This window comes from Agelaius phoeniceus, chromosome 1 (genome assembly GCF_051311805.1).
Source record: "Agelaius phoeniceus isolate bAgePho1 chromosome 1, bAgePho1.hap1, whole genome shotgun sequence".
Taxonomy (NCBI): Eukaryota; Metazoa; Chordata; class Aves; order Passeriformes; family Icteridae; genus Agelaius; species Agelaius phoeniceus.
In genome coordinates, this window is record NC_135265.1 from 71,390,405 (window position 1) to 71,407,107 (window position 16,703).

A 16,703-nucleotide genomic window follows, 5' to 3' on the forward strand; every position below is an offset into this window, starting at 1 on the left:
ACTTCTTTTATTATTCCAGGAACGGGACCCACAAAATACATCCCAATATAAGGAAAGCTGTTACATCTCTGTCTTTGGTATTATACAGGTAAACTATGGTGTTTAAGAAAATATTAATAGGATAAACATATAACAGTAGCCAAAAAAAAAATTTGAAATTAACTTTCTCCTTCAAATATTCCATAGGCGGCAGCTGCCCTTTTATTTCATTCTTTGATAAATGACCAGAACCAGGGGACAGGCAATAAACCCAAGTGTCCTGGAGTGGGGAATAAAGGTACTCGCCCCACAAATACCTCCCAGGTACATCTCTTATAACAGCATACTTTCATTCCCATTCATGCCTAAGTGCGGCTCCAGTTGTTAGCTAAAAGCCCCCATCTATGAAGGATGTTCTGCAATACCTGGAACAGGCTGCCAAAAACTCCTTTCAGCTCCAGGCAATGTATCAAGGCACTCAATGGAGGAGACTGGAAGGTAAAAGTGGAGGGCAGCTCCAAATGTGCTCCAGCCTTGTCACAAGCAGAAGTAACAATCCCATGGGCTCTCACTGCCTGACTCTGCCTGCTGGACACCAAAAGTGAAGTCAAGCACAGAAGAAGCACTCACAAAGCAAGTGGGATGGTTCTTGTGTCAGCAAGAACCTGGAGACCTCTGCACACAGGCACAGGAGGGGTTGGACATGGCAGCTGCTCTGTTTGTCTAAGCAGATCTGTTATTCCTGCCAAGCCTAAGATCAAGACTACAGAAGAAGTTCAGGCACAGCTGAAAGAGACAATTAGTGCAGAATGAGTCACCTTGTTCTAGGGAAATATGAATTTATTGCCTGAAGGCACCTATGCAGCCAAGCCATCTCCTCCTTAGGGACAGCAAAATCTGCCACAGAACAAAATGCTGCAAGTTTTGTTGTGCCGGATGAAGAAGAGAAAGGGATGATCAGCAATGAATTCTGCAGTGGACATAACAGCGGAACACCCACATATTACCATTGCTGTGGCAGCTGCTGCTTCAGTGCCTTCTTCATTGACTTCCACAAAGGATTTGTGAATCACTTCAGAGAGCACCTGCTCATTACCAGGTGAGATTCCTGAAAAGTCAGCCTTCCCTGACTCAAATGCATCAGGCATTCCCATGCTGCTCAGAAGCGGTTTCAGATCATAATTTTCTTCCAGTTTAAATCGGGGTAAATACACCCTCACTTTTGTAGATTTCATCATTTCAGGGCTGATCCAACCCATCAGCTTCTCATATGTAAGTTCTCTTTCCAGCTGAAGAAAAATGCCAAATTTACTTAATTACAATGAGAATTGAGATCATATTACATAGCCAAAGTACTGATTTCTGTTTGCTTATTCACGTGGCACATAATATGCATGGGGTTTTTCCTTTTGTTATGCATGAAGACTGTGGGTTTTTCTTTTCATTTTTATTTGGGGAATAAATAACTCAAGAAGCCTTGGTAATAAATTCCTGGACGAGATTGCCAAAGAGCCCAAACTGGTATCCTACGCTCAGCACAAAAGAGATCCTGCCCTTTCCTCTGAGCCTCTTTCCAGCCAGTGAGCCACACACCACCTCCCAGCTGCTCAGCACACAACACCTACAGGACAAGCCCCAGCACTTCCAAAGAGCCCACCCAAAATCCCCTCTCCCCATTCCATCATCACCATACTGTGCCTTCCCCACAACCACAGCTGACCTCTGCCCCTGAGCAGGGCCAGCTCTGCTTCCAGAGCCTCTGCCTAAGGCAGCAGCACACGGCCTGAGCAGCACTGTCCGTGCTGCAGGGGCTGTCCCTTTGGGGACAGGGAGGAGAGGGACATTTCTGCTGGCCTTGAGCACCAGAGACACAATTGCTCTGGAACTCAACTGCAGGTCTCTGTGCAATATCAGACTTTCTTCCCTGGAACGATTCAGGCTGTCTTTGCACTCAGCTCAACTACTTACTCTCTCCAAGCCTGTGGAGCCATCCTGGATTGCATCAGGGAGCAGGATGATCATGCTCAGTTCATTACCCACATAGGGCAGCTCCAGGATTTTGGTCTGGAAGTCCCCAATGTAGGTCATGTTAAAATTTGCCTCCCTGAACATCATCTGCACAGGTCTGGTCTCGTTCTAGAAATCAAGAGATGCCAACAGTTAGTGCTGAGCTTCTCTGCTGGTCTCGCACTACAAAGCAGGCAGCAAGTTACTCAGGGCATTTTAGGATTTGACCAAAGCGAACTGATCACACACCACTGATCTACAGCAGTCCTATTCACTGCAGCCCTACCACTGCCTTTTGGAAAGCATGAGGTAAAACCTGGCCAGGAGCAGCAGCAATGCACAATATTCCACCACAACTCAAAAGTTGAGATTATTCATCTGCCCTGTATCTTGCGGTGTTGCAACTTGAAACCTGGTTGTAAGTTTGCACAGCTGTAGGGAATAGAAACTGCAACAGTGTCTTTGGATACTCCTGCCAGCTTTTTCAACACATTCCAATAGGGAGTGACCAAGGTGGCAGGAGCCTAGTCATTCCAACAGTCTCTGAAATGCTGTTGGAGGTAGTCTTGGGGTAAGCAGCAACATTCCCTCATTTAGAAGTTATATCAGCACTTTCAAATACTCCTGGATTTATTTCACCACTGCAGGGAGGGACAGTTTCCAGGCAGGCATGAGATCTTCAATTTTCCTCAATGGTTGCTTCAAGCAGGTGACTTAAGGAAGGCACATTACCAGGTCTTGTTCATGGCTCCTGGAGGCCAGCCCAGGGCTGCAAAGAATCCTGAGGGGCAGCCACAGCCTGCCCATGCCAGAGGCCAAGTCCTCCTCAGGAGCAGTTCTAAAAACGAGACTGCAGAGCAGGTCTTCAGAGGACATTTGCTTTCCATTTCATATGGATTGGCTCAGGGGCAGGAATGCAGCAAGGAAGCTCTGACTGAAGAAGACTTAAATTCACAAACTTTCACACCTGTCTTTGTGCTATATCAGAAGTTCTAGTAATGATGTGAAAGTTCAGAGAAAGTCAGCAAAGAGAGACTTCAAATGAAAGGGAGGGGGATCAAGGAATCTCACACAGCCTATCCAAGGGAACCCTGATTGAAAGATCTAATTTCTTCCTTAAGGTGGTCATTTCAGACAACATCCACCTAACTGTCTATTGTCAGCATTTTAGCACATCATACCTTATTAATTTGGAATGGCCTTTCTCTGGTACTCTGTTTGTTGAACTGCTCTTCCCAGTTGCCTTTGAAATAGATGGCATTCACCAACACAAGCCTGGTCAGGGAATCAAGAGTCCCCTCTGCCAACAGGTTCTGAATTTTACCTTTAAGGCACAAAGAAAAAACACACATTAATTAAGAGGTTGACATGGATCTAATTACTATCCAAGATAGTATCTGGTCTGCGGTTAATAAACAATAGAGAAGAGAATCATGTACCAGGCACAGCAACAGCTCAGCATTTGAGTTGTTTGAATTCACAATCCTATATCCTGAACTAGGTGTTTACCCAGACAATGGCTCCCATTAAACACTACTGGGCCCTTGGAAAAGCACTCACCTTCAGTTCTTTCCTCTACCCAGCCATTGATTTGTTTCCTGGAATCCTCCCAAGCATGCAGGAAGTCCATCTGTTCCAGGCCAGCATGGTAGGATTTCTGACTGGACTCTATAAATGACTAACAGGGACATTCACAACAGATTTTCAGCAAGAGATTCACTCTCATTCAGACACAGATGATTCTTGCATTCCCCAAGGAAATCTGCTAGCTTTTCTTCCTCAGCTTCATATAGAACCATTAATGTTCAGGCTGACATGTTTCTACTAGGAATTATACCACTTCTTTGAACTGGGTATTTATTTTTATGGCTTATGCACTATACTACAAACATCTACAGTTCATTGACAATAATGAGAGAGTTTTTTTCTTGTATTCATTTTGTGCTTCATTGGCACAACGTATGATTTAATATATTTTCTTTGTAAGACTTGTGCTAAGAGATACATCAACCATTTGTCCCACAGCCAAATAGATGAATGGATCACAGAACCCTCAAGAGAAAAGCCTGATGGATTTTACCCTGCTTAGCATCACTTGTCCAGTTACAACACAAATTATTTAAAAAGGAGATTCTCCACCAGGTTTACATACCAGGCTCTGGCAGAATCCATTGCACTCCTGACTCTCAGCACAGAAACATTGGAAATCAAACCCCAAAGCCTGCCTTGACCTCCAGAGGATAGACGTAGCAAGTACATTATCCTAAGAATCATCACAAATTTAATGGCTACTCACTGCAAGAAACTCAAAGGTCTTTTCTCCATAGAGCCGGTTCGCAGTTCTCAGGATGTATTTGGTGTTTGGATCATTAATTTCAGAGAGAAGGGACTGATACCCATTGTGAGCATCCTGGGCATTCTTCAGAGAAAGCACCTGCACAAAGACAACATCCACAGCAGTGTCATTAACTTCTCTAAACACACTTGCTTCAGCATGATCATTTTTATATTAAAATTACATTTAAGTTACATTTAAGTTAAACGCTGTGATTTGAAGCCATCACACCTCCCATCTGGAGCTTATCAAGGAAGGCATATCTGATGTACCCAGCAAGGTATTGCACAGCTCATAAATTGGGGAGCAGCAGAGTCAGCAGTCCTGATTTTCCTTCCCTCAAGGCAAGCGCTACAGGATCATAGAATGGCTTGGGTGGGAAGGGACCTGTGGGGACAATCTGCTCCAAAGCCTTGCCCAAGCAGGGACACCTAGATCTGGTAGCTCAGACTGTCTCCAGAAGGATTTTGAGTATCTGCAACTATAGCAACAACACAGATTTCTGAGAATTTTTTATAAAGTACATGGAAACATGATATGAGTTTACACTCCCCTCCTACTTTGCAATGGAAGCAAACCAAAAGGACTGATCCTGCACTTTATATTGTCACTTTCTACATAACACAGAAGTCAAGAGATATCTGCTACCTGAACAAATTTTTAAAAAGGAATAAATGAAGTTGCAGTTACCAGTCTGAAATGTAGACTGTGGGACTTTAAAAATATTTTATTGTGCCTGGCTTCATTTTCAGAACGTGTATCATATCATAATAAGCCCAAGCAAGCAAGGAAAAGAAAAAAATTTCTGTAGTCCCCTATTGACCAATAAAAACAATTCCAAGTACATCCTAATTACATTGTAAAGAACATCAGTCTCAAAAATGACAGAAAAACTCGCCGATATTGAATCCAGAAACCTCTTCATTACCTACTGAACAAAGCTCACACTGAAAAACCAAAGAAAACAGGTTCTGTTTACACACACACTCCAGAGGAAGAGCTCTGCTCTCTCACGCCACAGTGACAATCACAGTTTAGCACAAGTGCATGTCACAGACTGAGGACACATCTCTTCCTCATATGATCCCATCAAATGCAATCCAATAACTTTACTGTGACCTACCTTACGAATTTGGGCTTCAGTGCTACCTCTTGCACCCAGCAAAACCATAGACAATGCAGAAGAAATACTAAATGGTGAAAAGAACACATTCTGCCCACTGTTCTTCTCACACAGCTTTCTTAACAGGTCCACAGCAAAAGTGCTGTTTGCTGCACAGAGGCTTTCCATGCTTCCCAGCCTGGGACATAAAACACAGAACGAGAACGATTCAAATTTATTTGAATACAAAACAGTTATTTGTTATTTGTATACCTTCTACACTTCCCAGCATAAGCTAGGCAGCAAAGGCTGGAAAATTATCAGCTCACTGAAAACTGATTTGGTGCCACAAGCACCTGAGATCCCATACTACACCTTTGAGTTATTTTACTAATTTAGAGGCTACTTCAAATTTCAATCCCATACCTACACAGTGTGACTTCTTTTGAGGTGATCAGGCACAACAGCATTTTCTGCAGGACTTCCTGTAAGAAGTTCCTCTTGACTTCACAAAGCAAATAATTTCCCTTCATTGGACCACCAGAGGCAAAGTTAGAACAGCAGAATTACCAACTCTTACCTTCTCTAAGTCTACAGACCTTCAGTGGTAGCTGCAGCTTGCTCCTGTGTATGCACGCTGGGTTTTAAACCTGCCCGCCAGGCTAGGAGAAGCCAGCAGAAGGACTTTGCCTAAAAGCAAGAGAACAAGCAAGAATTTCATTGTCATTAAAACAATCTTTTGCCAAAAAATAGGAAAAAAAAACCTCCACAAACAAATCGAAAAAAATAAGAATATTAAGAATATTATAAAAAAATAAAAATATTCTTTCACAATAAGAAATCCCAAACAAACTAAAATCCCCAACCATACTAAGCAAATATAAATCACATTATAATAGGATATTTGCTCCGCACATTACCAACAACTTTACTTATCGCTCCAAGTTAATGCGACTACATATAAAAGAAAACTTCGTTGCATTATAACTGGAAATTGGAAGGATTTGTGCCGGCAAACCCATGTTAAAACTCTTCTGACTGACACACTCCGCACCCCCACACATTTCACTCACACAGCAGCTCTCCCCACACTTCTTGAAGCAGAACTAGCAGATTTGCTGCTTCCTTTTATACCCAAATGTGGGCAGAAGTTTGCATCAGAATTTGGGGATTTCCTGCACTGTCCTCCCACAGAAATTCCTGATATCGATGCCAGCTCTCTCAGGCAAACACACAATCGGCACGGCAGCTCTGCAAAGGTCTTTTAGCAAGCTCTGTGCTAAAGAAAACACCGGCACCTCCCGAGCCAACATCTAAAGCAACGGCCCAGTGGTGCCTTCGCTTCCCTTTGCTTCCACCGCCCGTGCGCGCCCCGCACCCAAACCCCCTCACAGCCCGCACCCCTCGCTGCCCGAGCAGCGCTGCGGTTTCGGGAGCCGAGGAAACAGTTCCGCCTTTCACCGCGATACCGCCCCATTCCCGCAGGATGCCCCGCGGGCGGGGACAGCGCGGAGCTGCCCCGGGCCCCTCCCGCCCCGCGCAGCCCCAGCGCGGCCGAGGCCGCTTGGCCGCGCCCCTGCCCGGCCGGCGACAACCGCGGAGAGGAGACAGCGCCCGCCGGGCCGGGCCAGCGACACCCAACCCCGCCGGGCCCTGCCAGAAGGCTCTTCCTCCTGCCCGACACATACGGGTATGATTTAGATCTGAAAAGGGAGACATAGAACCATGCAGTGCTGATACTTCTTTTATTATTCCAGGAACGGGACCCACAAAATACATCCCAATATAAGGAAAGCTGTTACATCTCTGTCTTTGGTATTATACAGGTAAACTATGGTGTTTAAGAAAATATTAATAGGATAAACATATAACAGTAGCCAAAAAAAAAATTTGAAATTAACTTTCTCCTTCAAATATTCCATAGGCGGCAGCTGCCCTTTTATTTCATTCTTTGATAAATGACCAGAACCAGGGGACAGGCAATAAACCCAAGTGTCCTGGAGTGGGGAATAAAGGTACTCGCCCCACAAATACCTCCCAGGTACATCTCTTATAACAGCATACTTTCATTCCCATTCATGCCTAAGTGTGGCTCCAGTTGTTAGCTAAAAGCCCCCATCTATGAAGGATGTTCTGCAATACCTGGAACAGGCTGCCAAAAACTCCTTTCAGCTCCAGGCAATGTATCAAGGCACTCAATGGAGGAGACTGGAAGGTAAAAGTGGAGGGCAGCTCCAAATGTGCTCCAGCCTTGTCACAAGCAGAAGTAACAATCCCACGGGCTCTCACTGCCTGACTCTGCCTGCTGGACACCAAAAGTGAAGTCAAGCACAGAAGAAGCACTCACAAAGCAAGTGGGATGGTTCTTGTGTCAGCAAGAACCTGGAGACCTCTGCACACAGGCACAGGAGGGGTTGGACATGGCAGCTGCTCTGTTTGTCTAAGCAGATCTGTTATTCCTGCCAAGCCTAAGATCAAGACTACAGAAGAAGTTCAGGCACAGCTGAAAGAGACAATTAGTGCAGAATGAGTCACCTTGTTCTAGGGAAATATGAATTTATTGCCTGAAGGCACCTATGCAGCCAAGCCATCTCCTCCTTAGGGACAGCAAAATCTGCCACAGAACAAAATGCTGCAAGTTTTGTTGTGCCGGATGAAGAAGAGGAAGGGATGATCAGCAATGAATTCTGCAGTGGACATAACAGCGGAACACCCACATATTACCATTGCTGTGGCAGCAGCTGCTTCAGTGCCTTCTTCATTGACTTCCACAAAGGATTTGTGAATCACTTCAGAGAGCACCTGCTCATTACTAGGTGAGATTCCTGAAAAGTCAGCCTTCCCTGACTCAAATGCATCAGGCATTCCCATGCTGCTCAGAACCGGTTTCAGATCATAATTTTCTTCCAGTTTAAATCGGGGTAAATACACCATCACCTCTGTATAGTCCATCATTTTAGGATTGATCCAACCCATCAGCTTCTCATATGTAAGTTCTCTTTCCAGCTGAAGAAAAATGCCAAATTTACTTAATTACAATGAGAATTGAGATCATATTACATAGCCAAAGTACTGATTTCTGTTTGCTTATTCACATAGCACATAATATGCATGGGGTTTTTCCCTTTGTTATGCATGAAGACTGTGGGTTTTTCTTTTCATTTTTATTTGGAGAATAAATGATTCAAGAAGCCTTGGTAATAAATTCCTGGACGAGATTGCCGAAGAGCCCAAACTGGTATCCTACGCTCAGCACAAAAGAGATCCTGCCCTTTCCTCTGAGCCTCTTTCCAGCCAGTGAGCCACACACCACCTCCCAGCTGCTCAGCACACAACACCTACAGGACAAGCCCCAGCACTTCCAAAGAGCCCACCCAAAATCCCCTCTCCCCATTCCATCATCACCATACTGTGCCTTCCCCACAACCACAGCTGACCTCTGCCCCTGAGCAGGGCCAGCTCTGCTTCCAGAGCCTCTGCCTAAGGCAGCAGCACACGGCCTGAGCAGCACTGTCCGTGCTGCAGGGGCTGTCCCTTTGGGGACAGGGAGGAGAGGGACATTTCTGCTGGCCTTGAGCACCAGAGACACAATTGCTCTGGAACTCAACTGCAGGTCTCTGTGCAATATCAGACTTTCTTCCCTGGAACGATTCAGGCTGTCTTTGCACTCAGCTCAACTACTTACTCTCTCCAAGCCTGTGGAGCCATCCTGGATTGCATCAGGGAGCAGGATGATCATGCTCAGTTCATTACCCACATAGGGCAGCTCCAGGATTTTGGTCTGGAAGTCCCCAATGTAGGTCATGTTAAAATTTGCCTCCCTGAACATCATCTGCACAGGTCTGGTCTCGTTCTAGAAATCAAGAGATGCCAACAGTTAGTGCTGAGCTTCTCTGCTGGTCTCGCACTACAAAGCAGGCAGCAAGTTACTCAGGGCATTTTAGGATTTGACCAAAGGGAACTGATCACATACCACAGAATGCAGCCCTACCACTGCCTTTTGGAAAGCATGAGGTACAAACAGTGCATCATATTACACCACAACTCAAAAGCAGATTATTAATCAGCCCTATATCCTTTTGGTGTTGCATCTTGATAGCTGGTTCTAAGCTTGCACAGCTGCACGGAATAGAAACTGCAACAGTGTCTTTAGATACTCCTGCCAGCTTTTTCAACACATTCCAATAGGGAGTGACCAAGGTGGCAGGAGCCTAGTCATTCCAACAGTCTCTGAAATGCTGTTGGAGGTAGTCTTGGGGTAAGCAGCAACATTCCCTTATTTAGAAGTTATATCAGCACTTTCAAATACTCCTGGATTTATTTCACCACTGCAGGGAGGGACAGTTTCCAGGCAGGCATGAGATCTTCAATTTTCCTCAATGGTTGCTTCAAGCAGGTGACTTAAGGAAGGCACATTACCAGGTCTTGTTCATGGCTCCTGGAGGCCAGCCCAGGGCTGCAAAGAATCCTAAGGCGCAGCCACGGCCTGCCCATGCCAGAGGCCAAGTCCTCCTCAGGAGCAGTTCTAAAAACGAGACTGCAGAGCAGGTCTTCAGAGGACATTTGTTTTCCATTTCATATGGATTGGCTCAGGGGCAGGAATGCAGCAAGGAAGCTCTGACTGAAGAAGACTTAAATTCACAAACTTTCACACCTGTCTTTGTGCTATATCAGAAGTTCTAGTAATGATGTGAAAGTTCAGAGAAAGTCAGCAAAGAGAGACTTCAAATGAAAGGGAGGGGAAATAAGGAATCTCACACAGCCTATCCAAGGGAACCCTGATTGAAAGATCTAATTTCTTCCTTAGGGTGGTCATTTCAGACAACATCCACCTAACTGTCTATTGTGAGCATTTTAGCACATCATACCTTATTAATTTGGAATGGCCTTTCTCTGGTACTCTGTTTGTTGAACTGCTCTTCCCACTTGCCTTTGAAATAGATGGCATTCACCAACACAAGCCTGGTCAGGGAATCAAGAGTCCCCTCTGCCAACAGGTTCTGAATTTTACCTTTAAGGCACAAAGAAAAAACACACATTAATTAAGAGGTTGACATGGATCTAATTACTATCCAAGATAGTATCTGGTCTGCGGTTAATAAACAATAGAGAAGAGAATCATGTACCAGGCACAGCAACAGCTCAGCATTTGAGTTGTTTGAATTCACAATCCTCTATCCTGAACTAGGTGTTTACCCAGACAATGGCTCCCATTAAACACTACTGGGCCCTTGGAAAAGCACTCACCTTCAGTTCTTTCCTCCACCCAGCCATTGATTTGTTTCCTGGAATCCTCCCAAGCATGCAGGAAGTCCATCTGTTCCAGGCCAGCATGGTAGGATTTCTGACTGGACTCTATAAATGACTAACAGGGACATTCACAACAGATTTTCAGGAAGAGATTCACTCTCCTTCAGACACAGGTGATTCTTGCACCACCTAAGGAAATCTGGCAGCTTTCCTTCCCCAGCTTCATACAGAGCCATTAGGGTGACATGTTCCTACTAGGATTTATTCCGCTTCTTTCAGCAAAGAATCAATATTGTTATGGCTTATGCACAGTACTCCAAACTTCTACACTTCATAGACAAGGATGGTGGCCGGGGGGGGGGGGAATTCTTGTTTTTATTTTGTGCTTTATGGACATGACATTTAGTTTTATAAATTCCTTTAAGAGACTTCTGCTAAGGGACACACCAACTATTTGTCCCACAGCCAAATAAATGAATGGATCACAGAACCCTCAAGTGTAGACACTGATGGACTTTACCCTGCTTTGCCATATTCAGATCCCATGTTATTTAAAGGAGATTCTCCACCAAGTTCAGACACCAGGCTCTGGCAGAATCCATTGCACTCCTGGCTCTCAGGCCTCAGTTGTTGGAAAGTAAAGTCCAAAGCCTGCCTTGATCTCCAGAGGATAGACGTAGCAAGTACATTATCCTAAGAATCATCACAAATTTAATGGCTACTCACTGCAAGAAACTCAAAGGTCTTTTCTCCATAGAGCCGGTTCACAGTTCTCAGGATGTATTTGGTGTTTGGATCATTAATTTCAGAGAGAAGGGACTGATACCCATTGTGAGCATCCTGGGCATTCTTCAGAGAAAGCACCTGCACAAAGACAACATCTGCAGTGCTGGTACAACTCATAAATTGGGGAGCAGCAGAGTCAGCAGTCCTGATTTTCCTTCCCTCAAGGTAAGCGCTACAGGATCACAGAATGGCTCAGTCTGGAAGGGACCTGTGGGGACAATCTGCTACAAAGCCCTGCCCAAGCAGGGATACCTAGAGCTGGTAGCTCAGACTGTGTCCATGTATTTTGACTATCTGCAACTACAGGAACAACTCAGGGTTTTGAGAAATTTTCATGAAGTACATGGAAAAAAGATCAGAGTTTATACTTCACTCCCACATTGAAAGGAAGCAAACATCCAAACCAAAATGATTGATTCTGCACTCAATAGTGTCACATCCTACATAAAACACAAGCCAAGAGATATTTGCTACCTGAGCACACTTTTAAAAAGGAATAAATCAAATTGCAGTTACCAGTCTGAAATACAGGCACAGGGATTTATAATATAGTTTTATATGCCTGGCTCCTTTTTCAGAACATGTATCATATGATAATAAGCCCAAGCAAGCAAGGAAAAGAAAATAATTTATGTAGCCACCTATTGATCAAAAAAAAAACCAATTCCAGGAACCTTCTAATTATATATTAAGGAAGATCACCCTCAAAAACCTTCACACACTAAATCCAGAAAATTCTTCATTTCATACTGAACAAAGCTCACACTGAAAAACCAAAGAAAACAGGTTCTGTTTACACACACACTCCAGAGGAAGAGCTCTGCTCTCTCATGCCACAGTGACAATCACAGTTTAGCACAAGTGCATGTCACAGACTGAGGACACATCTCTTCTTCATATGATCCCATCAAATGCAATCCAATAACTTTATTGTGACCTACCTTACGAATTTGGGCTTCAGTGCTACCTCTTGCACCCAGCAAAACCATAGACAAAGCAGAAGAAATACTAAATGGTGAAAAGAACACATTCTGCCCACTGTTCTTCTCACACAGCTTTCTTAACAGGTCCACAGCAAAAGTGCTGTTTGCTGCACAGAGGCTTTCCATGCTTCACAGCCTGGGACATAAAACACAGAACGAGAATGATTCAAATTTATTTGAATACAAAACAGTTATTTGTTATTTGTATACCTTCTACACTTCCCAGCATAAGCTAGGCAGCAAAGGCTGGAAAATTATCAGCTCACTGAAAACTGATTTGGTGCCACAAGCACCTGAGATCCCATACTACACCTTTGAGTTATTTTACTAATTTAGAGGCTACTTCAAATTTCAATCCCATACCTACACAGTGTGACTTCTTTTGAGGTGATCAGGCACAACAGCTTTTTGGTCAGGACTTCCTGAAAGAAGTTCCTCTTGACTTCACAAAGCAAATAATTTCCCTTCATTGGACCACCAGAGGCAAAGTTAGAACAGCAGAATTACCAACTCTTACCTTCTCTAAGTCTACAGACCTTCAGTGGTAGCTGCAGCTTGCTCCTGTGTATGCACGCTGGGTTTTAAACCTGCCCACCAGGCTAGGAGAAGCCAGCAGAAGGACTTTGCCTAAAAGCAAGAGAACAAGCAAGAATTTCATTGTCATTAAAACAATCTTTTGCCAAAAAATAAGAAAAAAAACCTCCACAAACAAATCGAAAAAAATAAGAACATTAAGAATATTATAAAAAATTAAAAATATTCTTTCACAATAAGAAATCCCAAACAAACTAAAGTCCCCATCCATACTAAGCAAATATAAATCACATCATAATAGGATATTTGCTCTGCACATTACCAACAACTTTACTTATCGCTCCAAGTAATGCGACTACATATAAAAGAAAAATTCGTTGCATTATAACTGGAAATTGGAAGGATTTGTGCCGGCAAACCCATGTTAAAACTCTTCTGACTGACACACTCCGCACCCCCACACATTTCACTCACACAGCAGCTCTCCCCACACTTCTTGAAGCAGAACTAGCAGATTTGCTGCTTCCTTTTATACCCAAATGTGGGCAGAAGTTTGCATCAGAATTTGGGGATTTCCTGCACTACCCTCCCACAGAAATTCCTGATATCGATGCCAGCTCTCTCAGGCAAACACACAATCGGCACGGCAGCTCTGCAAAGGTCTTTTAGCAAGCTCTGTGCTAAAGAAAACACCGGCACCTCCCGAGCCAACATCTAAAGCAACGGCCCAGTGGTGCCTTCGCTTCCCTTTGCTTCCACCGCCCGTGCGCGCCCCGCACCCAAACCCCCTCACAGCCCGCACCCCTCGCTGCCCGAGCAGCGCTGCGGTTTCGGGAGCCGAGGAAACAGTTCCGCCTTTCACCGCGATACCGCCCCATTCCCGCAGGATGCCCCGCGGGCGGGGACAGCGCGGAGCTGCCCCGGGCCCCTCCCGCCCCGCGCAGCCCCAGCGCGGCCGAGGCCGCTTGGCCGCGCCCCTGCCCGGCCGGCGACAACCGCGGAGAGGAGACAGCGCCCGCCGGGCCGGGCCAGCGACACCCAACCCCGCCGGGCCCTGCCAGAAGGCTCTTCCTCCTGCCACAGCCCGACACGTACGGGTATGATTTAGATCTGAAAAAGGAGACATAGAACCATGCAGTGCTGATACTTCTTTTATTATTCCAGGAACGGGACCCACAAAATACATCCCAATATAAGGAAAGCTGTTACATCTCTGTCTTTGGTATTATACAGGTAAACTATGGTGTTTAAGAAAATATTAATAGGATAAACATATAACAGTAGCCAAAAAAAAAAAAAAATTTGAAATTAAGACTTTCTCCTTCAAATATTCCATAGGCAGCAGCTGCCCTTTTATTTCATTCTTTGATAAATGACCAGAACCAGGGGACAGGCAATAAACCCAAGTGTCCTGGAGTGAGGAATAAAGGTACTCGCCCCACAAATACCTCCCAGGTTCATCTCTTATAACAGCATACTTTCATTCCCATTCATGCCTAAGTGCGGCTCCAGTTGTTAGCTAAAAGCCCCCATCTATGTAGGATGTTCTGCAATACCTGGAACAGGCTGCCAAAAACTCCTTTCAGCTCCAGGCAATGTATCAAGGCACTCAGTGGAGGAGACTGGAAGGTAAAAGTGGAGGGCAGCTCCAAATGTGCTCCAGCCTTGTCACAAGCAGAAGTAACAATCCCACGGGCTCTCACTGCCTGACTCTGCCTGCTGGACACCAAAAGTGAAGTCAAGCACAGAAGAAGCACTCACAGAGCAAGTGGGATGGCTCTTGTGTCAGCAAGAACCTGGAGACCTCTGCACACAGGCACAGGAGGGGTTGGACATGGCAGCTGCTCTGTTTGTCTAAGCAGATCTGTTATTCCTGCCAAGCCTAAGATCAAGACTACAGAAGAAGTTCAGGCACAGCTGAAAGAGACAATTAATGCAAAAAGGAGTCGTGCTGTTCCAGGGAAATATGAATTTATTGCCTGAAGGCACCTATGCAGCCAAGACATCTCCTCCTTAGGGACAGCAAAATCTGCCACAGAACAAAATGCTGCAAGTTTTGTTGTGCCGGATGAAGAAGAGGAAGGGATGATCAGCAGTGAATTCCGGAACTATCATTGCACAACGCATCATCATCACTGCAGCTGTGGCAGCAGCTGCTTCAGTGCCTTCTTCATTGACTTCCACAAAGGATTTGTGAACCACTTCAGAGAGCACCAGCTCGTTCCCAGATGAGATTCCTGAGAAGTCTGCCTTCCCCAAATCAAATGCATCAGGCATTCCCATGCTGCTCAGAAGGGGTTTCAGATCATAATTTTCTTCCAGTTTAAATCGGGGTAAAGATACCCTCACTTTTGTAGAGTCCATCATTTCAGGATTGATCCAATCTATTAGCTTCTCATATGTAAGTTCTCTTTCCAGCTGAAGAAAAATTTCAGATTTACTTAATTACAATGAGAATTGAATCAGAGTTATACTTGCAAATGAACTGATTATGGGATTTGTTTATATTGTATAAGATGCATCTTTTTTTACCTGGTCAGTGTTTCTCAAGCCAAAACTGCAAGTTTTACCTCTCACTAGAGCATACTGCCCCTGCCAAGATCATTATCTACTGTTTTTTCTAATAGCTATAATTGGGATCAATCTCCTCCATGTAATGTTAGCTTCTACAGAACATGTTAAATTGTCCATGGATTTTTTTTTTTAATTTTTTCTTATGGGACAGAAAGGCACAGAACAGTTAACAAGGACCCAAATAATCTAAACCCAGTTCTTCTATCACTTTACCAAAGGTACATCCTACAGGTCAGTCAGCAGCATTATGAAAACTGTGTGTTCACAAAGGCCCTTTGCAGTCAGTCTTAGAGAACTTTATTCATAAACTCGTGGTCCAGAGTTCCAAAGAGATCAAACTGGTATCCTACCCTCAGCACAAAAGAGATCCTGCCCTTTCCTCTGAGCCTCTTTCCAGCCAGTGAGCCACACACCACCTCCCAGCTGCTCAGCACATAACACAACAATTGTCCTGTAGGACAAGCCCCAGCACTTCCAAAGAGCCCACCCAAAATCCCCTCTCCCCATTCCATCATCACCATACTGTGCCTTCCCCACAACCACAGCTGACCTCTGCCCCTGAGCAGGGCCAGCTCTGCTTCCAGAGCCTCTGCCTAAGGGAGCAGCACACGGCCTGAGCAGCACTGTCCGTGCTGCAGGGGCTGTCCCTTTGGGGACAGGGAGGAGAGGGACATTTCTGCTGGCCTTGAGCACCAGAGACACAATTGCTCTGGAACTCAACTGCAGGTCCCTGTGCAATATCAGACTTTCTTCCCTGGAACGATTCAGGCTGTCTTTGCACTCAGCTCAACTACTTACTCTCTCCAAGCCTGTGGAGCCATCCTGGATTGCATCAGGGAGCAGGATGATCATGCTCAGTTCATTACCCACATAGGGCAGCTCCAGGATTTTGGTCTGGAAGTCCCCAATGTAGGTCATGTTAAAATTTGCCTCCTTGAACATCATCTGCACAGGTCTGGTCTCGTTCTAGAAATCAAGAGATGCCAACAGTTAGTGCTGAGCTTCTCTGCTGGTCTCACACTACAAAGTTGGCAGCAAGTTACTCAGGGCATTTTAGGATTTGACCAAAGGGAACTGATTACACACCACAGAGCACAGACACCACACCGTCCTTTGTTAATAACTAAAAATCCTGAGATTTCCTTTTTAATTA

At 44.9% G+C, this 16,703-nt stretch overlaps 3 protein-coding genes across 11 annotated transcripts in view; all 3 read right to left on the minus strand.

The window, feature by feature from the left end:
• The window catches only part of LOC143694527 (serpin B6-like), a 23,106-nt gene continuing 6,403 nt past the window's right edge, over positions 1-16,703 (minus strand). For 2 of the 7 annotated variants that reach the window (XM_077181593.1, XM_077181588.1), the window contains exons 3-8: positions 5,445-5,622; positions 4,283-4,420; positions 3,547-3,664; positions 3,168-3,310; positions 1,948-2,115; positions 1-1,268 (exon numbers count right to left, since the gene is read on the minus strand). In XM_077181593.1, the coding sequence (XP_077037708.1) occupies positions 861-1,268; positions 1,948-2,115; positions 3,168-3,310; positions 3,547-3,664; positions 4,283-4,420; positions 5,445-5,612 (1,143 nt within the window). In that variant the 5' untranslated portion in view covers positions 5,613-5,622 and the 3' untranslated portion in view covers positions 1-860. Of the gene's footprint in view, positions 1,269-1,947; positions 2,116-3,167; positions 3,311-3,546; positions 3,665-4,282; positions 4,421-4,552; positions 4,708-5,444; positions 5,623-6,003; positions 6,114-6,496; positions 6,801-6,824; positions 7,011-16,703 lie in introns of those variants that run through there. The other 5 variants (XM_077181606.1, XM_077181598.1, XM_077181621.1 and 2 more) reach the window with 5 other exon arrangements.
• LOC129117980 (serpin B6-like) overlaps positions 7,155-16,703 on the minus strand; it is a 13,678-nt gene continuing 4,129 nt past the window's right edge. The window contains exons 1-8 of one of the 3 annotated variants that reach the window (XM_077181578.1): positions 13,779-13,979; positions 12,979-13,069; positions 12,401-12,578; positions 11,400-11,537; positions 10,671-10,788; positions 10,292-10,434; positions 9,109-9,276; positions 7,155-8,429 (exon numbers count right to left, since the gene is read on the minus strand). In XM_077181578.1, the coding sequence (XP_077037693.1) occupies positions 8,022-8,429; positions 9,109-9,276; positions 10,292-10,434; positions 10,671-10,788; positions 11,400-11,537; positions 12,401-12,568 (1,143 nt within the window). In that variant the 5' untranslated portion in view covers positions 12,569-12,578; positions 12,979-13,069; positions 13,779-13,979 and the 3' untranslated portion in view covers positions 7,155-8,021. Of the gene's footprint in view, positions 8,430-9,108; positions 9,277-10,291; positions 10,435-10,670; positions 10,789-11,399; positions 11,538-12,400; positions 12,579-12,959; positions 13,070-13,778; positions 13,980-16,703 lie in introns of those variants that run through there. The other 2 variants (XM_054629059.2, XM_077181569.1) reach the window with 2 other exon arrangements.
• The window catches only part of LOC129120837 (uncharacterized), a 20,382-nt gene continuing 18,668 nt past the window's right edge, over positions 14,990-16,703 (minus strand). Inside the window, exons 14-15 of the mRNA XM_054633627.2 lie at positions 16,349-16,516; positions 14,990-15,394 (exon numbers count right to left, since the gene is read on the minus strand). Coding sequence (XP_054489602.2) covers positions 14,990-15,394; positions 16,349-16,516 — 573 coding nt within the window. The remainder of the gene's footprint in view (positions 15,395-16,348; positions 16,517-16,703) is intronic.